The 27126-nt window shown below is 38.4% G+C and overlaps 1 protein-coding gene across 1 annotated transcript in view; it reads left to right on the top strand.

The window, feature by feature from the left end:
- The window catches only part of cdh24a (cadherin 24, type 2a), an 81080-nt gene that overhangs the window by 40925 nt on the left and 13029 nt on the right, over positions 1–27126 (top strand). The window contains exons 3-9 of the mRNA XM_079589622.1: positions 837–1131; positions 1275–1394; positions 3670–3837; positions 17757–17938; positions 22210–22466; positions 23849–23985; positions 24628–24749. Coding sequence (XP_079445748.1) covers positions 837–1131; positions 1275–1394; positions 3670–3837; positions 17757–17938; positions 22210–22466; positions 23849–23985; positions 24628–24749 — 1281 coding nt within the window. The remainder of the gene's footprint in view (positions 1–836; positions 1132–1274; positions 1395–3669; positions 3838–17756; positions 17939–22209; positions 22467–23848; positions 23986–24627; positions 24750–27126) is intronic.

Raw genomic sequence — 27126 nt, 5'->3', positions numbered from 1 at the left:
ATAAATTTAGGGGAAATTGTTCTTCATATCTCAAAGTCTACTTCAGATCTACCTGCTGCCTTTCTGATATGCAATATACTTTATTTCTGTGAATTAAAGAAAAAAAAATGTTCAGCATCATTACACTCCAGTCTTCAGTGTCACATGATCCTTCAGAAATCATTCGAATATGATGATTTGATGCTCAAAAAACATGTTTTTGGACATTGTGATAAAAAAAATAAAACAACAAGAACAAAATATTCGTACTGTCCCCAAACTTTTCAACGAAAGTCTATGTGCCATCAGTAATAGTATCTTTAATATATTAATATTTAGAAAGACTTGAGCATACACTCTAAAAAATGCTGGGTTGTTTCAACCCAATTTTGGGTCAAATATGGACAAACCCAAACGTTGGGTTAAAAATTTAATTCAAAATGTAACCCAATGGCTGGGTTTGTCCATATTTGACCCAAAATTGGGTTGAAACAACCCAGCATTTTTTAGAGTGTAATATTGCATCTACAGAATGAAACAATCACCGTTAAAATTAAATGAGACCACACATAAAAGCCTTATAAAGCCTTCCTTTAATAATTAATAACATTATTGAATTTTTTTTTTTTTACATAAATCATTTGAGCTAAAATATTTTGATTAGCTAAAGTCTTCAACCAAATAATTTGCAAACTGTTTTTACTATTACTTTTAAAATATATACTGTATCACAATACAGATCATATTATAATTCCTTTTTATACTGTATATACAGGCTTCATAGAAATTGAATTTGGGGATGATTTTGTGAATTTCTTAACATAGTTTGTGTTTTTCTTTTTTATTCATTCCTTCAGCTTCATTCGAGTGTGGACAGGGGTGATGGACGCACGAAATACATTTTAAAAGGTGAAGGGGCCGGCTCGGTGTTCGTCATTGACAGCAGGACGGGGAATATCCACGTCACCAAACCCCTAGACCGCGAGGAGAAGGACCAGTACCGCCTTATCGCCACGGTAACAGACCGACAGACCGGCAAAGCCCTGGAGCCATCCTCCCAGTTCATCATCCGCGTGCAAGACATCAACGATAACCCACCTGTGTTCCAGGGCGATCTGTACAGCGCCACCGTGCCTGAGATGGCCAACATCGGTACTGCGCTCGGATGCACACACGCAAATGTCCTCTGACTGCTGTCATTGAGCTGTGTTCGGAAGAAAAGATGGAGGGTCATGTGCTTATTGAACCTTGACTTTGTCAAAAATATCTCTTATTTCGTCTCTCTCTTCCCTTAGGCACATCGGTTATTCAAGTGACAGCCACAGATGCTGATGACCCAACGTATGGGAGCAGTGCCAAACTGGTGTATTCAGTGATTCAAGGCCAGCAGTACTTCACTGTGGACCCGCAGTCAGGTGTGTGTTCTGTTAGATTCTGTAAAATGCAATGCTTCTTATTTGAAACATTAATGACTATTGGGCTGTGGTCCAAAAACCTCATTAAACACATGCACTCAGCTCTTAACAAATGACTATGGTTAAATGCGCACCGACAATCCTTATATTTCTAATAATCAGAGTAAGGACTTAATCGCAGAAAGATGTTAACATGACCCGAGCAACCCTCTTCACTCCCGTTTACATGCTATTTCATTATTCTGAATATGCTAATAAGTGTGGTTATTTTTAACACCATTATTCACATATGCACAGCACAAATGATGAACTCACATACTGTACTGGCCACTGTTGTTATCCACTTTCATCAAGTGCAAAACACATTTCTATGTATAACCGGTCCTACTCGACACACTCTGGGGTGCGTTTCCCAAAAGCATCGTTAGCCAACTATGTTCACAAGTTCCGTCGTTATCAGCATAGTTCAACGAGTCCAACGAACATTATTGCATGCAAGCAGCATCGCTAAGTTGTGTGGTTGGAACGACAGCTCTCGACCTGTGCTTAGAAGCAGAGTTTTGTGTTTGCAAAATAAGCAAGCTGACATTCAGTGCAATCTGTGTCTTTTATTTAGAATACATGCAAATGTAATTTATCTCGTTTAGTTTGTCAAGAGATCTAAAGCACTGTTTTTGAAGAGTGCATGTGCGTACATGCGCTAGTACATCAGAACGAGCCTATGATTGAATCTGGAAATAAAGCAAAATAACTGAGAAAAGTGAGAAATAGTCCTTAGATGCCATGCCTGTAATTTTATAGCAAAACATATCTAACAAGGACGTTAACAACTGGCAGTTGCTAGTGTGCCTCTTGAGATTTGAATGAGTGAGGTTTACACACATTTCTGGCCTACATTACACTCACCCCCTAAACCTCACTCTCATCCGGGTCACGGCACCAAATGTAACCGGTCCTACTCGACCCGCTCCGAGTGGGATTCGAACCAGAGTCGCCGGCATGGGCTGCGGTCTTTATTGCCTTGTTAGCACGCCCGGTTCCCATGCAACAACCCCGATTTGAAGCGGGTCGAGTAGGATCTGTTACATATGGACGTATTGGATATTATTCTGTGATGTGATGCCATTGTAACCATTGTAATTGTAAGATAAGGAGCAGAGACAGATTTCAGCTATTCAGAGTAGAAGGAAAACTTCAAAATAATGTCACAGAGTTCATTCATGAAGTTGTGTGAACAACACACGTGAACTGTGTACGTTCGAGCACATGCACACTATGGTCAGAGAGATACAGTAATAATGTGATTAAGGCGTTTACATGACTGTTTATGACCGCTATCCCCACATATTTAACTGTGATTATGGTTACTACTATAATGAGCATAATTGAATTCGTTTGATATGAATATTATGTTCACATGTGGTAAAGTTTAATCGCAATATTGCAAAATCCCATTATAATCGCATTATGATTGTGCATGCAAGTGTACTCATTTGTAGTGTTTAAAAACACCACAGCTCAGTCAGGCACGGTCCCGTTATACGAGTGCACAGTTGTGTAAAATATTTGAGTAAATGTAATAAGTTACTGTACTCAAGTATCTTTTTGGCTACTTTTGACTTGTAGTTAATGTACACTTTACTCCAATACAATTGTAATGAGTAATGCATTAAATCATAAAGTTTTGCATGGCACCTAACTTTTTCTGCAGCAGTTTTTTTCTGCTACAAAAGAAGTGATATCGCCATCTACAGGCCATTGAAGGTGCTATATATTGTGTGTTTTGCTCTTACTCTCCCAAACTTGTCAACATGCTACTTTAAGGGGAGACACGGCAGGCAAAAACATAGTTTTTTTCACTGGCCAATTTAGAAATTTTGGGCCATTTGTCTTCAATTACATTTAGCAACATGAAAAAATGTGATAATGTTTTGTTATTTTCCTGTCACTGATTTTACTGTTATTTTGATCAAATAAATGCAGCTTTGTTGAGCAAAAGACACGTCTTTTAAAAACATAAAAAAAATCGTACCAACCCCAAATTTAAAACGCAGTGACTGTTCCATCTACTGTAAGATTAGTTTGACCCATTGGTCGAGTAGTCAGATCTGTATTCTTCTCCAGCAGTGAGATGGTGTGGGATGTTCAATGTGATCCCTTTTAATTCACTTCAGTTTAACCTAATTAACTCACTGGCATGAAAATTGCTCAGTATTGCCAACGTGAGATATGCTGTGAATGATCTGCTCCTGTCTCTCTCTGTGTGTCTCTGCAGGTATAGTTCGCACGGCGGTCCCAGATATGGACAGAGAAGCTCAGGCGCAGTACCATGTGGTGCTTCAGGCAAGAGACATGGGCGGCCATCAGGGGGGTCTGACAGGGACCACCACTCTCACTGTGCACCTCAGTGACGTCAATGACAACCCACCGCGCTTCACTCAAAGTGAGTCACACATCCAGCTCTGCTCCAGAACCTCCAAACACGTCTGTCTACTGTAATCTACTTCACTCTTCTGTTCTGTTCTGTTCTGTTCTGTTCTATTATGTTCCGTTCTATTATATTCTGTTCCGTTCTATTCTATTCTATTCTGTTCCGTTCTAATATATACTGTTCTGTTCTATTCTATTCTATTCTATTCTATTCTATTCTATTCTGTTCTGTTCTGTTCTATTCTATTCTGTTCTGTTCTATTCTATTCTGTTCTGTTCTGTTCTATTATATTCTGTTCCGTTCTATTCTATTATGTTCCGTTCTATTATATTCTGTTCCGTTCTATTCTATTCTATTCTGTTCCGTTCTAATATATACTGTTCTGTTCTGTTCTATTCTATTCTATTCTATTCTATTCTGTTCTGTTCTGTTCTGTTCTGTTCTATTATATTCTGTTCCGTTCTATTCTTTTCTATTCTATTCTGTTCCGTTCTATTATATTCTGTTCTGTTCTATTCTATTCTATTCTGTTCTGTTCTGTTCTATTCTGTTCTATTATATTCTGTTCCGTTCTATTATATTATATTCTTTTCTATTCTATTCTATTCTGTTCCGTTCTATAATATTCTGTTCTGTTCTGTTCTATTCTATTCTATTCTATTCTATTCTGTTCTGTTCTGTTCTGTTCTGTTCTATTCTATTCTGTTCTATTATATTATGTTCCGTTCTATTCTATTATATTCTGTTCCGTTCTATTCTATTCTATTCTGTTCTGTTCTGTTCTATTCTATTCTATTCTGTTCTGTTCTATTCTGTTCTATTATATTCTGTTCCGTTCTATTCTATTCTTTTTTTCTTTTCTATTCTATTCTATTCTGTTCCGTTATATTCTGCTCCGTTCTATTATATTCTGTTCTGTTCTATTATATTATATTCTGTTCTGTTCTATTCTATTCTGTTCTGTTCTATTCTATTCTATTCTGTTCTGTTATATTCTGTTCTGTTATATTCTATTCTATTCTATTCTGTTCTGTTATATTGTGATTTAATCTGCTGTACTGTTATTACTCTATTTAATTTGTTGTAATCGGCTCTAGTCCACTAAACTTTATTTTATTCTAGTTGTCTAATCTGGTCTAGTCTAGTCTGGTTTACTCTGTTGTAGACTGTTGTAGACTAGTAAATCTATTCCACTTTACTGTTCTATTCCATTATGTTCTCTTTACGATATTCTATTCTGTTGTAATCTAATCTGCTGTACTTTATTACTCTATTTAAGTTTATTGTTAGCTGTCATAGTCTAGTCTAGTGTAATCGACTAAGCTTTGTTTTATTCTAGTTGTCTACTTTGGTCTGGTATATTCTAGTCCAGTCTAGTGTACTCTGTTATATTCTACTCTAGTCTGTCTGCTTTAATCTACTTCACTTCACTGTTCTTTTCTATTCTATAAAGGATCATATATGCTCTACTCCACTATTCTATTCTATTCTATTCTATTCTATTCTATTCTATTCTATTCTATTCTATTCTATTCTGATAATCTGATCTGATATACTTTGTTACTCTATTTAATTTGTATTGTATTATGTTCTAGTCAAGCATGTCTGGTCTATCTAGACTAGTAAATCTATTCCACTCTATTTAAAGAGTTAGTTCAACCAAAAATGTTGGGTGAACAAACCCTCATGTTTTTCCAACCCCATAAGACTTTCGTTCATCTTCGGAACACAAATGAATATATTTTTGATGAAATCTGAGAGCTGGATCACTCCTTCATAAGCTTCTATGTAATTTCATCTGCCGGCCCAGAAAAGTGAGTAAATACATCGTTAAAATAGTCCAAGTGACTACAGTGGCTCAACCTTAAGTTTATCAAGCGACGAGAATACTTTTTGTGTGGAAAACAAAACAAAAATAATGACTTTATTCGACTATTGATTTTCTTCAGCGTGGGCCTCGAGTGAGTTCACGGGAGCGCCACGACGTATGCGTGATAACTGAGAAGAGGACGCAGATGGGTCTCGAGCTCATGTTTAAAATGGCTCTAAAGTGTGCATTTGCTGGATGTCCGAATCGTGAAAAACCAACGAGAAAACGTAAAAGTGCACTTCACACAAATTATCGTGAGCGTCATCTTCTAAGTTCTCGCACGTGCGTCGTGGCGCTCTAGTGAACTCACGTCAGAGGCTCACACAGAAGAAAATCAATAGTTGAATGAAGTCATTATTTTTATATTTTATATACTGTATATATATATATATGTATATATGCAGTCTACACTGTTATGTTCTAGTCTAGTCTATCATATTCTGCTCTCGTCTAGTGTTCTCTGTTCTGCTCCAGTCTGTTTTGGTCTGTTCTAGTCTCATTTTTGTCCATGTACTCTGTTTCTGAGAATATAAGCTCAGAATTCAATAGCTATTTCGTTAAAGATCAAAGAGTTGTGGTGTGGGCTCTTCATATCCCTGTCAGCATGTACGCTGTCCATTAGCTGGTCTAATGACACGCAGTGCACTGTTTGCCAACATCACAAGTGCTGTCTCCACGTCCGCGGTTAGACTAACCAGCAGGAAGAGAAGACATGTGGGCGTTCAGGTTTGTGTGTGACATGATGTAATCTTTTGAAATGGAGTCATGCTTTATTTCTCTTCCGCTTTAAGTCTCTCTGTCCTATTTCCCTGACTGCGATTCTGTCCACTTGTTAGCCGCGGCGAGCTTATTACACACGTTCTATTCATGCTGCGGATGCGGTCTTATTGCAGTAATTGATTGACAGCTCAAAGACGTGAGTGGTGGTTTGGAGACTGTGGGCGTCTTGTCAGTAGACGACACATGAGGGACCGACTTGCGTCTGCTGTATTATATTCTGTTTGTCTGATTGGGATGCGATCTTATCAGACTCGTACACTAGAGAGTCATGACGTACACAATTACTTAGTCGCATAAATTGTATCCCCAGTCAGAATTTTGCGCAATAGATTATTTCCCTTGAAATGTGTAATACTGTTAGTTAAATTTTGCGGTGTATCATATTTGTTGTGCTTTAGGGCCAATCCCAATTCTACCCCTTACCCCTTCACTTACCCCTTCCCCTCTGTTTTGCGCGTGCACGTGGAGGGGTAGGGCTGTCTCGATTCTCTTTTGGTTGGAGGGGAAGGGCTAGGGGGAAGGGCCAGATAGCCCTTCAAACGAAGATTTTTCGGGACCACACTTCAAATGAAGGGGTATGAGAAGTGTCACTGCATACATCGGCTACAGACGCAAAATGGCTGCCCAAGCAAAAAATTAGACCATAAATGTAAGAATTGTTGACTTTAATAAGTATTTTAACGACAAATAATGATTTGCTTTATGTTCCATTCAATCTTGTGTTCATATTTACGGTCAGTTCCTTCAAAGAAACGTTTGTAAAAAAATCTCTTCTCCCCCGAACAAAGCACACAAGCTATTAGTACGTTCAAGTCATCTCGTAAAGATCGTATTTATGAGCTGAACGCACATGAACGCCACACAATGTGGTATTTCACACAGTTTCACACAGTAAATAAATAAATAGGTCAAAATAGGACAAACATAGGTCTGTACCTCCAACGTGTTAATACAACACCACAGAAAACAAGTCCTGTGCATCTTGGAAGTTTGTGATAAACATCGGCGCATCTCCTGTGACGTAGGCGACGACGTATAATGACGTGTAACGGTGTAGTAGTGGTGTCCCATTTCTTAGGGGAATATTTTCACCCCTACGCCTTGCCACTCTGTTTCAAGGGTCAAGGGGAAGGGGAAGGCGAAGGGTTAGGGGTAGACGAAGGGGAAAGGGGTAGAATTGGGATTGGGCCTTAATTATAGATTCGCTTGTGTTCATCGCCTCCCCCAATCTTTTTTGTTTCTTTTTTAGTTTGTTTCTCTCACAAAAATGTCCTGTTCTGCCCTGAAAAGATGGATAATTGAAGACAAAATAATTTACATAAATATATTATTTCTAAGTTTTTAAGTTTTACATAGCCTTGGTTGTTTAATATCGTATATTGCCTTCTTGAGCGTCAATAACGGCTTGTGATAGTTGTGTTTGAGTCCCTCAGAAAAGTTGGAAGTCAACATTCATTGATTAATACAGAAATTTCGACATGCATTAAATCAATTCTTTATATTGTGATTGCTGATTCATACTTTAAACTCTACATTTGCCCCATAGGTTTGTGATTAAAGCCAGCAGCAGTTTAAAACCTAATGGAGTGATGAATTTTGTCTCATCTCATCTGAGTGTAATCCTGAATCCGCAACATCCAGTTACTATGAGAGAGCACCATCTCTCAGATTTATAGTGAATTTGCTGTCTTAAACATGAAGACGATATTTGCATCTGAAGATGAAATGTTAACGCATTTATGTTATCGTGTTTACTGTACAATTCACCCCGACTTCATGTTATGGGAAGTAAAAAGGGTCTTTCATAGACTAATAAGCACTTATGGCTGTTATGATTAATGAGGTGACAAAAAAGGAGGCCGGTCTAAGATTGGTTGTGGTTGTTGATGGATTTTGCACATTTTAAAAACATTAAATTATGCATATTGGGCTGTTTAATTCACTGCCCCTGGTCATCTTTAAAAAAAGTTTATAAAGTTTGTAATATGAAACATAAAGTTTGCTTTAATGTAGCATATCAAGTAAAAATCATAAAATAAAAACTTCATTAACACCCAATCCTGCTCAACTAATATTAAATATTAAAATATTAAAACTGTGCATGACCCACTTGGTCATGCTTTAAAGTGACAGCCTATAAGGCCATTTAAAAAATAGGATAATGGAAAAAAATAACATGCCAGAGCATTAAATTGAGATATTTTATCCCTTTTTCCTGGATTTTTAATTAAAAGAAGCATTACTGGACCCTCCAAGTTAAAATTTTCTTTTTACTTTTTTTTTCATTCTTGGGGGTCTTTTAGCACTGATAACAAACCAGTCAATTACTTTTTGAACTATTCATTAAAAGAAGCGTCTCCTACTATACGAGTCATTCGTTTTGGATACTACATTGGTCGCACTCTATATTTTCGATTCACCAAAAGAACCGACTCATTAGAGTCATTCATTTGGCAATCGGAGTAGCATGGTGTTGCTGCCGCTGTATGTGTTTGATTTGCTACAAAGAACTGGGTCATATTATTAATTTGTTCAGGAATCAGAATATTATGATTGATTAGAATTACTATGTATTTGATTTACAAAAAACAAACCGGTATCAGACATTTGTTTTCTAATCGAACTAAACTAGTCACATTGTACAAATATTGTACAAATATTTTAAGTGTTAAGCTTTGTTTAATATTTTTTGTTAGCATTTAATTTGACTGACTTGATTCTTCTAAATGAGTGTGACGATGGATTTTCCATACTTAACTGAACATTTTGTTTCGCACTATTTGTTATGTCGAAACTTGGCGACATAAACAAAATAAGGATGTGTTCATGTACCCATAAAATAAGGGATATGCATTTAATTAAATTAATTTCTTTAATTAATACATCAAGGCATCTAAAGTAGCATATCATGTAATTAAGTCAATTAAATTTGTAAGCATCTGTCGGCTTTAAAGAGACACCCACTCTTTCATTGCACAAGCAGAGAATTAATCAGTTGTAATGTGACACAGTGGTATACAATGGATAGAGAGCATACTAGCATACTGTGGTCACTATTTCTGGCATATACGGGATAAATCATAAGAGTATGATATTCTGAATTCAGCCGATGTGCTCATTTGCACATATAAGAACTGCATGATCACAGAAATGCTGGTTCACGGCCCGCATGATTTTTTTCTGATCATGTTCCTCTTATTTCTCTCTATTCCTCCACTGTCCTATATAATAAATGACAAAAAGGCCTATAAATAAGATATTGGGGTGGGGGAGAAACGTTAAAAAATGCTTAAAGAAATGAAGTTTGGTATTGCTGGAAAGCATAGCTTTCCAACTTTGTGAATATTCATAGTAATTTCTCAATGGCACGAGTCTGAACCAATGAAATGTGATTTTCAAACAAATTTTCTTATGTAAACAAATAGATCTTTCTCGCACTGACTGACTCTCAGTCTCAGACAGCACGCGATCCCGATATACACATATACACAGAATTACAGTATTTCAAAAATATCTGTCTCGAGTATTTACGCAAACATTATCGGTTATGTCTTAAGTGAACGTTTGGTTAACTGTTGGGGAAAAACATCTGATGTGTAACATTATATTACATCCGTGCTGTACAGTAGGACTGTCTGTTTCATTAATGTTAATCAAACAATTGTGGTATCATGGAAAGAAAGTTGAACATATATTTTTCCAATAGATATTTGGTTTTGACTTGGTGTATGCCAAATTTGGTGGTATTACCAGTGTTTTTAAGATATGGTCAGAAAACTTTAACTCGATTTTTCTTTAAAATTGACTTTGCTGACTGTATCGACTTCAAAACAGTGTAGCTCAGACATCTTTTCTGATTCCAACAAACCATACATCATTTTGAAGGTTTTTTTTAATAGAGAATGTGAAAATAACAAGAACTAATTTTTGAAAATTTGCTCATTCCGACTCATTTTGCCAGCACGGGTCACAAATGCGGCCGTAGTGAGCACAAGATACTTCTTACAAAAACAGATTCAAAACTGAATGGTGTAGTGTAAATTGAATTTATATTGAGTATTACGTTTTACGATTAAAAGAGACAGTCGCCTGTTTGTTTGCTCTAGAATGTGCATGCCCATAATATACCAGCATGAAAAATACAGATTTTTGTGTGTGATTCAAGCTAAGAAGATGCCATCGTTGTCAGATTTTATTACAGATTTGAAATAACTTGGACGAATAAGTATGCAAATTTTGCTGTTTCTCCATTGAAATAGATAGGAGCTGCACTTGCATGATTGAAAATAGCCTTATGAGTATGTTCCCTGATTAAATTTGCTTTAAAAATCAGATCTTGTAGGCTTTTCCAATGAGTTAAATCAGGTGCGTTAGATTAGGAAGCCATCTGAGTTGTGTATTTTTGGGCCAGTGATTGTGTGTGATGATCCTCTACAGGATCTGACAGTGATCACAGAGTGAAGTCACTGAGCATCTTAACCTTATCCTGCGTGTCTCTCGGGAAGCTGTGCTTTATTTCCAGGTCTGGCCTGTGTGCTACGGACGTTGTTTTCTGGTGTGTGGATTGAATCCCGGCTCTCAGCAGGAGCTGATTCACAGTATTGTGAAAAGTGTTGTTGAATCTCTCAAACAAGCCTTGTGCCCGCTGACCCGTGATGACTGCTTTCATTCTCCGCGCAGCTCTCTCGAAGTGCTAAAAACCTCAGCGCTGGGTGTTTGAAGGACAGATATGAAAGTGTGGTTTGGTGTCATGGGGGTGGGAAGCATCTGTGTGTACGTGTGGATGAAGTATTTGATGATGTCTATGAAGATAGGGCGCTTGCGGTATGTGCTGTGTGTGTGAGATATCAAAGTTTGAGAGGTGAGTGTGAGTGACTGTGGATTTGATAAGGCTTATGGGTTTCTGTCAGTCCATATCCGTCGACTTTAATAAATGCGTGTGCGAGTGAGTAAACAAAGCCTGAAGCCATTCACAGCGTCTGAGTCACCTCTGAGCAAGAGAGGTCCGGTGAGCTGGCGCGAGTCTGAGACTCGTAACTCAAAGCGGCCCTCCAAGTTCAACAGATCTGCTCATTTTGCCGATATAAATCACCATCCAGAACAGCTCAGAGCTTCTGTAAAACACCCGCAAAAACTCTTGACAATAAAGGTTCAAAATAGGGGCTTTTGCAGCGATGCCTAAGGGTGCTTTCACATCTGTAGTTCGGTTCATTTGGTCCGGACCAAGGGCAAAAAATAATACTTTGTAGCATTTTTCAAGCATTTTTTGTTCTATTTCACACCACACTGGTTGCTCTGGTCCGAATGAGTTGATGAAACGAACCAAAATGCAGTCACGTGACAACATCCACATCACTCGTTGGCCGGATGTGTCTTGAACGTATTTCCATAAATCAGAATTAACGTGCGGGGAAATCCCAACAGAACTCCTGGAAGTAAACAAAGAGGAGGAAAATCCCAGTAGCACCTCACTGCAGTACACAAGATCCAGGGGGCGGAGTTGGATCCAGATCTAAGGGGTGGAGTTTGGTAGGTTTAGGGGTGGGTTTAGGGATCAGGAGGTGGAGATTGGTAGGTTTAGGGATGGGTTTAGGGATCAGGGGGTGGAGATTGATAGGTTTAGGGATGGGTTTAGGGATCAGGAGGTGGAGATTGGTAGGTTTAGGGGTGGGTTTAGGGATCAGGAGGTGGAGATTGGTAGGTTTAGGGATGGGTTTAGGGATCAGGGGGTGGAGTTTGGTAGGTTTAGGGATGGGTTTAGGGATCAGGAGGTGGAGATTGGTAGGTTTAGGGGTGGGTTTAGGGATCAGGAGGTGGAGATTGGTAGGTTTAGGGATGGGTTTAGGGATCAGGAGGTGGAGATTGGTAGGTTTAGGGGTGGGTTTACGGATCAGGAGGTGGAGATTGGTAGGTTTAGGGATGGGTTTAGGAATCAGGGGGTGGAGATTGGTAGGTTTAGGGATGGGTTTAGGGATCAGGAGGTGGAGATTGGTAGGTTTAGGGGTGGGTTTAGGGATCAGGAGGTGGAGATTGGTAGGTTTAGGGGTGGGTTTACGGATCAGGAGGTGGAGATTGGTAGGTTTAGGGATGGGTTTAGGAATCAGGGGGTGGAGATTGGTAGGTTTAGGGATGGGTTTAGGGATCAGGAGGTGGAGATTGGTAGGTTTAGGGGTGGGTTTAGGGATCAGGAGGTGGAGATTGGTAGGTTTAGGGATGGGTTTAGGGATCAGGAGGTGGAGATTGGTAGGTTTAGGGATGGGTTTAGGAATCAGGGGGTGGAGATTGGTAGGTTTAGGGATGGGTTTAGGGATCAGGAGGTGGAGATTGGTAGGTTTAGGGATGGGTTTAGGAATCAGGGGGTGGAGATTGGTAGGTTTAGGGGTGGGTTTACGGATCAGGGGGTGGAGATTGGTAGGTTTAGGGGTGGGTTTAGGGATCAGGGGGTGGAGTTTGGTAGGTTTAGGGGTGGGTTTAGGGATCAGGGGGTGGAGTTTGGTAGGTTTAGGGGTGGGTTTAGGGATCAGGAGGTGGAGATTGGTAGGTTTAGGGGTGGGTTTAGGGATCAGGAGGTGGAGATTGGTAGGTTTAGGGATGGGTTTAGGGATCAGGGGGTGGAGTTTGGAAGGTTTAGGGGTGGGTTTAGGGATCAGGGTGTGGAGTTTGGTAGGTTTAGGGGTAAGTTTAGGGATCAGGGGGTTGGAGATATGTAGGTTTAGGTATATGTAAGATGGGAGGAGTTGGATCTGGATCCAACTCCTCCCCCTGGATTTCGTGTTCTGGAGTGAGGACCATCTCAAATAATCGGGCTCGAACGGTTAAATACACATACTTATATGTCGAAGTGACCATGTCTTTGCCAGTAAACGCAGTCATTTATGTCTTAAGTGAATGTAAACAGTTGAGAAGGAAAACGTACAAGTATGGATCTGTGCAGTCGGTCTTAAAGTGACAGCAGCCTAATATACCTGCTGCCGTTATTAATGTTAATCAAACAACAAAACAAGAAAATCTCTCTCTGCTCTTCACTGGAATCACTTTGTAACTTTAATAAAAAATAAATTTACACAGTGACGACTGCAATGCTTTTTTATACATTTGATTGCTTATTTATGTAGTACATTTTAAAACAATTTATGTAGAATGTCTAATTTCTAGTGCTTGAAGTTTTTCAGGTAGGTCTATTTCATTTGTTTCTTAGTTTTCTTTGCTCTTTCTTTATCACTGTTTACTTGACTTCAGTAAGCTTGAGAGGTTCTTTTTCTTAGACTAGTATTAGTTTTTTGTGATATTGAAAATGGTGACATGAATGATGACATATCAATGGCATCAAACATTTTTATATAATAAAAACCTTATTTAAAGCAAAAAACGAAAGAACTACAGTATATCGTGATATATATCGTTATCGTGAAATAAAATTACTCGTATCGTGATATAAGATTTTGGTCATATCGCCCACCCCTTCTTTTTCCATTATTAATAACCTTTTGTGGAATGGAAAGATTCCAGGGATATTAAAGGTTCTTATTAGAATCATCGATGCCAATAAAGAACCGTTATGCTTCTAAAAGTGTAAAGTTTTTTTTCTTTCTTCAGTCAAATGCATGTAAACCACACAATGCTTATCTGATGCTTAACCCTGTTAAAAAAATACACACTGTTTTTCCCTTCTAGTTTTTTGAGTGATTCCCAGCATACTTTTCGGGTACTTTCTGAAGTTTACAGAGAAGATTAGAATGCTTGTAAGTTTGCCGGGTTTGGTTCCGGAGCGCCGCTCGGCTCGCCTGCTCGTTTTCCACCTCGTTAGTCAGAAACAAGGAAGCTGCATTGTTTACAACAACAGAGATGTTGACCCCGTGAACTCAGAATTATAGTTTTGTGTATTTTAATGTGTGCTTGTTAGCTTTTAGACTAGTGTAGCTACACTGAACACATGACAAAATACACTTTTAGCAGATGTTTGTGTTTAAAATGCTCTGTTTCTGTCTCTTCTGGAAAAAGTAGACCTCTAAAACCACTGCTGACTAGCAAGAGGCAAATCGAAGTTTGGCCTTTAATATTTAAACTTGTCATATGTGGGAGTTTCTTCAGCTTCGGGCACTTTATTGTCTCAGGGATTGATAAAAAAAATAAAAAATAAATGATTTAAAAATTATTGTCTTGAAAACTTGACCATACCTTCATAATTTATTTTTGCTGCCTTTCAAATTACTTTTATATGTTGTTTTTATTGTTTTACCCTGGTCCCGGGCCTAGGTTTTTAATCTTAAAGTATACAATCCATTATATAAAGTGTTTAAATGTTACAATACTCTAAATCAAAAGTCACAGTAAAGACATTTATAATGTTGGAAAATATTTCTATTTCAAATAAATGTTGTTTTTTAAACTTTCTATGCATTAAAGAATCCTGAAAAAATTATCAGTTTCAGTTTTCAACATTGATAATAATAATAATCATAAATGTTTATTGAGCACCAAATCATCATATTAGAAAGATTTCTGGAGGATCATGTGACACTGAAGACTGGAGTAATGATGCTGACAATTCACAGGAATACAGTAAATACATTTAGCAATATATTCACATATAGAAAACAGATGTTTAAAACTGTAATAATACTTTACAATATTACTGTTTTTTACTGTATTTTGATTTAAAAAAACGCAGACTTGGTGAACAGAAGAGACTTCAAAAACATTAACTTTTTAACTCATAATGTGCTATATATGAAATTAGGCTTAACCAGATAAAGGATTTGTCCAGGATTTTACCGTTTTATTTAGGAGTTTTTAATGTCTCTTCTGCTCACCAAGGCTGCATTTATTTGATAAAAAAACAGTAATATTGTAATATTAAATAATGCAACTCATCCTTGGGACTAGTGATGTGCCCTAAAGTATATATAGCTAATCAAATAGCTAATGATTAGTGATATTTATTCCAAACACGACAATAATCTTTGATGGCGAACGCTACAAAGATCGACTGTTGCTGGCCCTCTGAGAAACGATTACGGTATATAGTGCGTATCATAATTATAAAGTGGATTACGTTGCTGATGCTCCTCTTGACTATTATAAGCATGCCAGAGATAATGATAATCTGTGTTGCGTTTCTTTCAGAGGGCTTCGGCCTGTCTGTGGAGTGCAGGGGCTTCTCTCCGCCTTCCCTACGGATTCTCTCTTCAAAATCCACGCGTTTAATATTTCATTTAAAGTTCAGAGCGTTCTGCATCAGTACGCAGTAAAATCACAGCTGAAAGATACAGCTTGGAGACCAACAATACATCTTCCTCCCTCTCCCTCCTACATGAATACACTCTTTCTGCCTGTCTTTTGCTCTCTGCCGTTCGTTTCCCGGCTCTCCTATACTGCCGTTCCCTCTTTTGTTCTTTCTATCTCTCCCCTAATCTCTCCTCATCCCTTTCTCCTCCTCTGAATAATACACAGTGATAATACACTGTGCAAAGAAGCCATATTGTATTCCCACTGTGTGTTTCTGTGATCATCTTCTCTTGGCTGCACTCAGCTTTAATGAATGTTAGGAGTTATTAGCTGGCACAAACTGCCTCTGGTGAATCACACTGTCTCAGCCTTTGTTGTTTGCATGATTCATTTTCTGTTCTGGAGCAAATTTGGCTCTTAAAAGAAGCAAGGAATCATCAGTGTCCCGCTTTATATTTCTATCACACTCTCTTCTTGGACCTTTTTCATCCTGTCTCTTTGAAATTCTCTTTCCAAAAGCATGTTTGGAATTTGTGGAATTAATAATTTCGGTGTTTGTGTGTGTAGCAGTACTGGTGTGATCTTCCTCAAACCTGTCTTTCTATCTATCTATCTATCCATCCATCCATCCATCCATCCGTCCGTCCGTCCATTTCTATCCATCTATCTATCCATCCATCCGTCCATTTCTATCTATCCGTCCATCCATCGGTCCATCCATCCATCCATCCGTCCGTCTGTCCATTTCTATCTATCTATCCATCCATCCGTCCATCCGTCCATTTCTATCCATCCATCCAACCATCCATCCATCCATCCATCCATCCATCCATCCGTCTGTCCATTTCTATCTATCCATCCATCCATCCGTCCATTTCTATCTATCTATCCATCCATCCATCCATCCATCCATCCATCCATCCGTCCATATCTATCCATCTATCCATCCACCCATCCATCCGTCCGTCCATATCCATCCATCCATCCATCCATCCATCCGTCCGTCCATATCCATCCATCCATCCATCCATCCATCCATCCATCCATCCACCCATCCATCCATCCATCCATCTATCCATCTATCTATCTATCTATCTATCTATCTATCTATCTATCTATCTATCTATCTATCTATCTATCTATCTATCTATCTATCTATCTATCTATCTATCTATCTATCTATCTATCATCCATCTATCCATCTATCTTTCTTTAGTGGCGCTTACATCACGGTTATTGTTATTCATATTTGATATAATTATCATAATTAGGGATTGATTCAATTAAAATAACTAAACTAAGTAAACCAATCTAAATGAAAGAACTAAGTAGACTAAATGTAAGGAGCATAACTCATATGTTTGTGCTATGGGAAAATGACCCCGTATGTCTTGTTGAGGAGAGGTGCGCTGTTACTTTTGTAAACAGACAGACATATGACGTTTGCCTCGTGGATGATAAAACGGATGGAAAAATTCATACGTATATTGTAGCGGCACCCAAACCATATTTTGGGACCAGAATATCACTTTTTTGACTTGATCCGGTAAGCAACCCCCCAAAACATCCTAATATCCAAATAAAAGTTAACTCAGAACCCTTTGGCAACACATTTGTTTTTATTACTGTGATTGATCACGGTATAAGATATGATGTGTGTCTCTAGTGTGAGATGAGAAACACTTTTCATTCTGTTAAGGAATGCAGTAGATTGCCTGTGTTATTTGCTGTCTCTAATTAGGTTTAAACAGACTCAGGCAGGTTTTTTTTCTTCTTTTTATTTTTGGCCCATGATATAGCCGCCGCATACAAAGACTGTAGAGCCAGTTATTAAACTGCAGAAAAAAATGTCTATGTGAACAAAAGGCAAGGCATGGCCTCCTTTGCAGTGTCTTTTTATGGAAGTCGAGTTTTTGGGTAGAGGTTAAATTGATTTGAAAAGCTGTTCGATGCTTTAGGGGGTTTGCCTTACGCATCTAATGAGATTAATGATGATGTTCTGCATGTTTTGCCTGATTATTTACTTCGCCCTCTCGGTCTCTGTCTCCTTTAGGTATGTGGTCGTTTTCCGTGTCTGAGTTGGCCGTCCCCGGGGTGGAGATCGGTCGTCTCTCAGCAACAGATGCAGACCTGGGTGAAAACGCACGGATGGACTTTACGATCGTGGACGGAGAGGCAGGGGACACGTTCAACATAACTGGATTGAACCAAGAGGCAGTGATTTTGTTAAACAAGGTGGGAGTGGTGAAACAGAAATACCTACAGTAATGTTGTTTTCTTCCATGCATTCCCAAATCAGAACCAAATCCAATTTTATGGTGTATCTGACTCAAAACTGTTAGTTTGTAGTCTTAACAGTGAAAACCGCATGAATAGTGAATGAGTGAGTGGGTTCGGACTCATCATATGTATAAATATGCATATGAGCAAAGATGATCGCAAACGTTCCCATTTTTTTGTCCTCTTTTTCTGTCTTTTGGCATCATACTAATGCTTACATTAGTATGACAACCAATGTAGCTGCACCAGATATGGATTACATTAACCGTCTGGACAAATGGATTGGATTTCATTACTTGCAAAATGACAGTGCAGATAGTCATTCCCAACGGTTGAGTGTGGGAAATATGCAGTGTTAGAAAAGCCATATTGAGCTGGGCTCTTTTGAGCGTGGCTGGTGAGCAACAACTTAACACTTTCTAGCAACTGCATAGCAACCAGTGTTATTTTAGTATTATTTATGTTTTATATACTATACCATTTATTCATATTTTGAATTAGCTTTTATTAGTAATATGTTAATCCAACCAGAACACCTCTGCATAGCAGAGCATTAAAAACACCCAGAACACAAAGCAACCACATAGCAATGTAAAAATGCAAATTAAAGCAATAAGCCCCATTGAAGCTGTGATTTACAGTGAATTTAGAACAGCTAAGGGGCGTTGTTGTTTATTTTATTCATAAAATATTTTATTTTATTCATAAAATAAACACCAGCAACAAAAAAATATAACATTATAACACACGTATTCCTCCGCCAAGCAATGTAGTTCCAAAGAGGTTGCCAAGCAACACATGCAGCAACAAAGAATCACAAACGGCAGTTGCGCAGTAACTAATGTAATGCGGTCACAGGTGTGTGTTTGTTGAGTAATTTACAACGGCTTCGAACGCGGCTCAACCAATCAGAAACAAGGACCAGAACTATCTGTTTTATAAAAATAATTAATTCAACTGGAAAACCCTAGCAACCACACAGCACCGCGCGAAAATGCTCAAAACACTCTAGCATGGCAATGTTCTAAATCCATGCAGAACAACTTAGCAGCCCTATAGCAACACCCTGGCAACCGCCCAGAACACCCTAGCTACCACAGAGCAACATTCTAGCTACAATTTAGTCCAATAACATGGTGCTGAAAACACTAACAACCTCAAAGAAGCATGCTGAAAACACTCAAATCCTCTTAACAACTGCATAGCAACACCCTGGTATCTACCCAGAGCACCCTAGCAACCACATAGCAGTACATTAAACAAAAACACTCAGAACACCCTAGAAACCTCATAGCAACATTCTAGCAACCATTTAGTGCACTAAAAATGTGCTGAAAACCTTAACCACCTCAAAGCAACACTTGAAAACACTTAGCAACATCTTAGCAACTGCATAGCAACACCCTGGTAACCGCCCAGAACACCCTAGATACCACATAGGAACATTCTAGCAACCATTTAGTGCACTAGAAGTGTGCTGAAAACCCTAAGAATATCTTAGCAACCGCATAGCAACACTCTAGCAACCACATAGCAACAAATAAAAAAACACTCAGATCACCTTAGCAACTGCATAGCAACACCCAGGCAACCACCCACAACACCTCAGCATTGTGGTAATGCCTTTTTTGGAACTGGCTTCGTCAGAAAATGAAAAAACTTTAATTGTATTTTTGTTGTATTTATTTTAAATAGTGAGAGGGCAGACGCAGAGCGAAAAGCAAAGCAATAACAAAGAAAGAAGGTACAGCAGAATGAATCACAATTGAGTTAAATTGACTCTGAGTTCAAATGTAAATGAGGATAATCTGCACCACAAATGTCTGCCAGCGAACATGCATATTAGTGCCGGCGGAAAGAGAATGTAACCTGCGGCCCCGTAAGAGACCTCGTCACAGCACACAGGGAGCCATTTATTTAAATACAAACTTTGCAAGGATTGAAAATGTGCATTTCACATAAAAGGACTTAGTGTGGTGCCAAGTCACACGTAACTAATTGAAAAGTGAAGAGATTCCACCTTTTCTAGCCGAATCAAAATAAGCAAGCTGGATAATGAATAGCAAGCTATTTTCTGCCCTGATAAGTGCTTATAAAGACAGGCGTGTGTGTGTGTGTGTGTGTGTGTGTGTGTGTGTGTGTGTGTGTGTGTGTGTGAGTGATCCTTACCCATCCGCTCCTCAACTCAATACTTCAATGACAGGTATACGTGCTAGTTAAAGACACAGCCAGAACAAACAGAACGAGGAGAGGAGCAGATAAAAAGAAAAACAGGAAAGAGCAGGTTGTGAGGAACAAGATGAATCAGAGACATGGGGGATGAGGAAAAAGAGTGCATACGAAAAGCAAATTAGATAGAGGAAGAGTGAAGGGAGACTAATGCCGCTGAGTAACAAGGGAGAGGAAGCGAGTGGAGATGGTGATTAACACACGGCTGTAGTTCAAGTGACAGAGCTGTGTGTGTGTGTGTGTGTGTGTGTGTGTGTGTGTGTGTGTGTGTGTGTGTGTGTGTGTGTGGCTCTCAGCACTCCTCATGCCCACTGCTCCGGTACAGCGACACCACTACACTCTAGATAGAATATTTTCAGTGTGTCACCACCACTGATCTATAATGACTATAATTATGTAGATCAGTGGTCATCACCACGCGCTACATTCTACACTTTTGCAATGTTTTATTTTTCCCATGAAGTCCACTTATACTCTTAGTTATGAGTGGGTGTTGTGACCCAAATTTTGTATCACGACACAAGTCATTTTATTTCACAGTAACAGTATATGATAAAGTTATAATGCCTGGAAATTCAGAGGAAAGTGATCTATCTATCTATCTAATATCTATCTATCTAATATCTATCTATCTATTATCTATCTATCTAATATCTATCTATCTATCTATCTATCTAATATATATCTATCTAATATCTATCTATCTAATATCTATCTATCTATCTATCTAATATCTATCTATCTAATATCTATCTATCTATCTATCTATCTATCTATCTATCTATCTATCTATCTATCTATCTATCTATCTATCTATCTATCTAATATCTATCTATCTATCTATCTAATATCTATCTATCTAATATCTATCTATCTAATATCTATCTATCTATCTATCTATCTAATATATATCTATCTAATATCTATCTATCTATCTATCTATCTATCTATCTATCTATCTATCTATCTATCTATCTATCTATCTATCTATCTATCTATCTATCTATCTATCTATCTAATATCTCCCTCTCTCTAATATCTATCTATCTATCTATCTATCTATCTATCTATCTATCTATCTATCTATCTATCTATCTATCTATCTATCTATCTATTCATATCTGCCTTTTTGTCTATCCATCCATCCATCCATCCATCCATCCATCCATCCATCTGTCCATTTCTATATATCTATCTATCTATCAATCATCCATCCATCCATCCATCCATCTGTCTTTTTTTTGTTTCTTTTTTTATGACTATTTTCCACTTTCTCTTTGATTCTGTTGGCCAGAAACTACGCATAATATGTAAATGCAGATGTAAACTCTTAGCCAGTGCTTTTCATGCTTACGTTTCAGAATGCAACAATGCATGAAATTGAGCTTCGGTAGCCAGAAGCGTTCGCCACTGCACCTTTAAATTCTCTTTATGTTATGTAAATATGGTTGGTCATATGTGCTCATGTCACTCCCGTTTTACTTGACGCCTCCTTTAAAGTCAACATGACATCAAAATAGACCGCATTTACTTTCTTGACAGGCTTTTAATATGTGTCTTATTAATTTACATTGCTTGCGTCTTCTGAGACTCCTACGGTTCTCCAATCTCATCGTGTCCAGCGTCACAAGTGCATCCATAACCCCTAATACAGTTCTGAAGCAGTTATGGATGTTAATATAACCACATCCATGACTTCCTTCCATCTTAATACCAGCAGAACAAGCCCTGCAGTCGTTTAAGTTATGAAATGCTGAAACCCAGACACATTGCTTTTTTCTTTTTTTTTTACTATCTATATGGGTTTTTTTGTTGTTGAAATCTACAGGGGTGCAGGAATGAAAAAGAAGTGTATGTGGGAGTTTCAACATCTCACTGAAATGAAAAGATATTTTAGAGCGCCTTCTGGAGCCAAAACACAGTATAAAGAATGATGGCATATGTGAGTTTCAATAAATGAGTGTTTTATGAGGATGTGTTTTTATCTTCAACGCCAGGCCGTGGACTATGAGAGGCGAAGCACCTACTCTTTCTCAGTGGAGGTGCAAAACCCACACGTGGACTCGCGGTTCCTCCGGCGAGGTCCGTTTAAGGACCGGGCTACGGTGCGCATCACGGTTCTGAATGCAGACGAGCCGCCGAGGTTCTCCCGCTCCCGGTACCGGCTCGATGTGTCGGAGAACTGTCCTCCGACATGTGTTGTGGGGAGAGTGGCCGCCGTGGACCCGGACACAGGCCTCAGTAACAACATAAAGTAAACACACTCTTTTTACCTCGTTTACTCAGTATGGTTTGCTTTTAGCTAGTCATATGTGTAAATGGGAGAATCTCACAAGAACATTTCACCCCAAAATCAATGCAAAATGCTAATATTTTGCATAAAGAAAATGAGGACCTTTAGGAATGTTATATTGTTTTGCATACATAGACATTATTTTCATGACAATTAAGCACATTTCCCCCAAATTCTCACCACTGTGTCCATATATTCTACTTTTTGAGTTTTTCAGTGTGTGTTTTAATGGGTTTTTTTATGATTTTGATTTTAGTTTTTTTTTTATGATTTTTTTATTATTTTACTAAAATTCATCAGCATAAATTAAAGGCAGCATACACAAGTATTTGTATTTATGAGTGAGTTTCTTCAATTATTCTTTAATTATAATTTGATGTCCCATTTACATTGTTTTTATAATTTTAAATTTAAATTGATTCTTATTTTTATATGAAGGCCACAATAAAGCTATTTTAGAATATTTTCACCATTTATTTGTGCTAGTTTTCAAATGAATTGTATTTATGTATTTTTTACCCAAAATATGAAATTAATTGAAATTATTAACTTGCTATGCATTATTTTCGCATTTCCACTATTTTGCAACTAAAAAGGTTTTAGTGCCAAATTTGTACTGGTTTCTGGTTGTACTGGTCACACAATTTCAGTAAGAGTCAGTTAAGAGCTTGAAATAAAATATGAAATGTGACAATCTTTTAAACAGAATATTTTATTGTGTATAATTTACAATTAAGCTGTAATTATCAAACTATGCAAAAAGTGTGAAAATATTATTTACAGGGTTCCAGTGCCATTTGGAAAAGCCTTAGCAAAGTAAAGGAGTATCTTATTCCAAAATCAATTCCCACCAAAGAATGCTAAATATTGAGATGTGATGGATGACATTTCTTGACTCTGAAAAATGATGTCTAAGATAAAATGTGACAATTCTCCTGTGATGCATGTATATGCACTGTCCACAGAGAAAGAAAGAAAGTAGTGGGAGTGTAAACGTGTTTATTTTCTACATGTCCACCAGGACAAAAGTGCCCACAGATGCATGATGTGGGTTTTTGTTTTGCATTACAGTAATGAGAATGAGATAGTTTTCATCCTGTAGATTTTGAGTTGAAATATCACCTGGACATGTTCTTGACAGGTTTTGCCCATACAGCACATACATTATTAGTTGTGAGTTATAAATATTGCATCATGTTTCTGTCTTCCACAGGAACTATGTGGGCTGTTTTCACTTAACCTGCTCATTTTCACTTGCTAAACCCGGTTATTGATGCACTGGCTCCTTTATATCTTCTAATCTGTCTGCCCTCCTTCTTTTACTCCTGTCCATTTCTTCTCAGGTACTCAATTGATCCCGAGTCAGACCCCGAGGCGCTGTTCCGAATCGCCTCTGACAATGGTCTCATCACCACGGCCGTGGAATTGGATCGGGAGCAGGAGCAATGGCATAACATTACTGTCATCGCCACACAGAGAGGTACCAGAACGCCTTCACTCTTAAAGGGACATTGCATCAATTCTGAGCGCTTGACAATTTCACACAGGTAGCAGCGTGAAATCGCCCCACAGGAAAGCTATTACTTCTGCAGCGCCTGTGAACATGAAAGCTCATGGCAGAGACACGCACAAACAGAAAGGGAAGAGGAAAGAATGATAGAATGAAAACTCAAATTGCTTTCGAGTCTGGTCCACACGAGCTCAAGGTCGCCCGTTTGCGCTCCCCGTTGGCCCTCATAAAACACTATCTTGCATCCTCAGAAGTGACTCTGAGAATTTGTTCAGCTCATATTCAGTAATTACTTTCCCATTAGACACACGCTCTGAGTGCGATAAGTGCGGCTCTGTTATGTCTTTATATAATGTCATATTCTGAACATCAGATGAGCGAACGATGACGTTCGGGACACTTCTGGTCGTGATGTAACGGTATGTCCCAAAAGAGCACAGAGCGTATGGAGAACAGTAAACCAGACAGATTGGAGTTAGCTTCTGTTTTCATGGTCAGTAAGATTTAGCTGACCTACTTGGGGCTTAAGAGCTTTTGATTTCTAACTTCCTGTTTTTTTATATAGTGTACTTCTCAGAATTTCCCATCATGCTGTTCTTTTCTCTTTCTTAGACAGCCCCAACCAAGTTACCAGGGTAGCGGTTTCCATAGAGACACTGGACATCAATGACAACGCCCCCGAGCTGGACCGACAATACAACACTGCCGTGTGTGACTCCAGCGCTGCTGGACAGGTCAGTGACCCGATGAAGTCTGCTATGAAGAGAGTCTACAGTCCACTTTGAAAGATTATTCTTGTCAAGAAGCGCCCACTTACAAGGAAAGACTTGTTAAACAACCAGAAATAATATATATAGATCTAAAACTAAATCAAATAAATCAAATAAATAGTTTCTAACAACACCCGTTAGCAATGTTATAATTACTAATGCATGTGGTCTCTTGTCATATTGGCTTTAGAAAATGGACACCAGTGTTCAATAAATTGGAACAAACCGTTCTTCTGCCAAGTAACATAATTGAATATCTGAGATGCTTGATTCTGATTGGTCAGTAGCAGAATTCTGCATTTAAATATTATTGGGTAATTAATCGCTGCCCCAGGCAACAGATTTCCTACAATAGCTGTGCCAGCTTTGTGTTTGTTGTATCTGTTCCTTCTCGCATATTAAAATAATGAACACAAAATAAACCCCTTCAGGGTAAGACTTATTTCTGATCACCCTGTCAGGGTTTATTTTTCCATAATTATCAGCTGATTGCGCATTGTCTTTTATTTATAATACTTTCCATATCTGACCAAACTAGTATGGTAAAACTGACCCTATGCAATCTTGCAAAGAGATTCGATTAACAAAGGCATTTCAGAACAGCAACATTTCGATTTAACCGACTGATGTTATTAATGATGCCAGTGCACAGTGAGTCAGCCTGATCATGACGTGCTGTTAAACTGCTAATCCTCTCTGTGTAGTGGCAAAAAAACAACAACTGACTTATTTGTGCAAATCATGAACACAGAAAAATGATGTGTGCACCTTGAAATCACAGCTCCAAAAATGTATTTATAAACAGTGCAACGTTTCGACCAAAAAGGTCTTCATCAGTGAAGTGTGAGATACAAGTAAGGAATAATTGACGACAGGCCGTTGAATTATTATAAAAATAATGCACATCCGAGGTGGTAATGCGGTCACGACGCGAAGCGGAGTGGCCGTTACACCTCGGGTGTGCATTATTTTTATAATAATTCAACGGTCTGGAGTCAATTATTCCGCTTATACTACAGTTACCACACCTCGAAATATTGTTCAGATGATGTATTTCAAGACGTTTGTAAAGTTGTTGTCATTAAAACGCTCTTGTAAGTAGGACTAATTCCTTGCGCATCTAAACCCATGCTCCGTTGCTAATTCCAAAACGTCATTTTAGAGTTAGTAACGGAGGTTTGAGCCGCTGATAGCAGAGTAATGCTGGACACACACTTAACGACTAGAAACATTCTCTGACTGTGAATGCAGCAGATTTTAAACATCGCTGTGAACCGACTGAACGCGCTGAAAACGCGTGCATGATAGTCATGACTCATAAGTATCAAATTACATTCATAACCGGCCTTAGAGAGAAGCATGTGCGTCAATATTATTATTTATTTATTAATTCAATTCGTTTTAATTAATTCGTTCATTCTTTTTTTCTATTAGTGACAGTAGACTAGAAGACTAATAAATGAAACACAAAGCCCTTTTAACAAGTATAGGCCTATCAATTTTATTTATTTGTTATATTATCTTCAATAATTACGAAAACCCGTGCAACAGGACTATCAATTTATTTAAATATTCAGTTTAATTTTTTATTGATTATATAGGACATTGAAAATTGCAGATCAAGCGCAGGGGCTGCAGTTTCTCTTGTTATGAATTGCATCCTATTGTCCGTTATTACAGTTAACTACGCGAAGTGATATGGAACTGTAATGAGGTCAAGACCTACCTGGAACTACTTTAGCCGTGCGGTTCCCTGAATATAATTGCACACCTCAGAACGTTCGTCAACCAATCAGATTCAAGCATTCAACGGCCCTGTAGTATAACTCTATATAAGCACTGGTAATAAACATTAAGCACACTCAGAATACGTGGTGTGTTAGTGTAACAGAGGCCAGCTAACAAGCCTTCCCATGCTGGAAACCCTGGTTGGAATCTCGCTTGATGCAAGTAGAACCGAATGGGTTGCATTGGTGCCGTGACCCGGGTGGGAGAGAGGTTCAGGGGTTATGAGGTCCTTGCACTGAGTCCGAAATTTTGTGTCAATCACGTTTACACACTGCCTCCGAAACGTCCGTCCGTCATAGAACATTTTTAGCAAGTATTTTGAGTGGTGTTTTGACAATTCAGAGCCACCGTACAAGCGAACGCCAACATCCAGAACCGTTCAGGATCAATTGGTTCACGGAAATCGATGGTCTTCATTATAATATGTGGCTTCAGTATCTCTAGCAAAGCATTAAACTGAGCCACTGACATCCTGAAGTAAACGTTTAATCGCTCGGGATAATGCCGCAGGTGGAACTTTCTCTCTACGCAATCTCAGGATTGTTGGATAGAC

The sequence above is a fragment of the Phoxinus phoxinus genome, assembly GCF_949152265.1.
Source record: "Phoxinus phoxinus genome assembly, chromosome: 18".
In the NCBI taxonomy this organism is placed as follows: domain Eukaryota; kingdom Metazoa; phylum Chordata; class Actinopteri; order Cypriniformes; family Leuciscidae; genus Phoxinus; species Phoxinus phoxinus.
The sequence above is the reverse complement of the archived record's forward strand: the minus strand, read 5'-3'. Positions and strand labels throughout refer to the sequence as shown.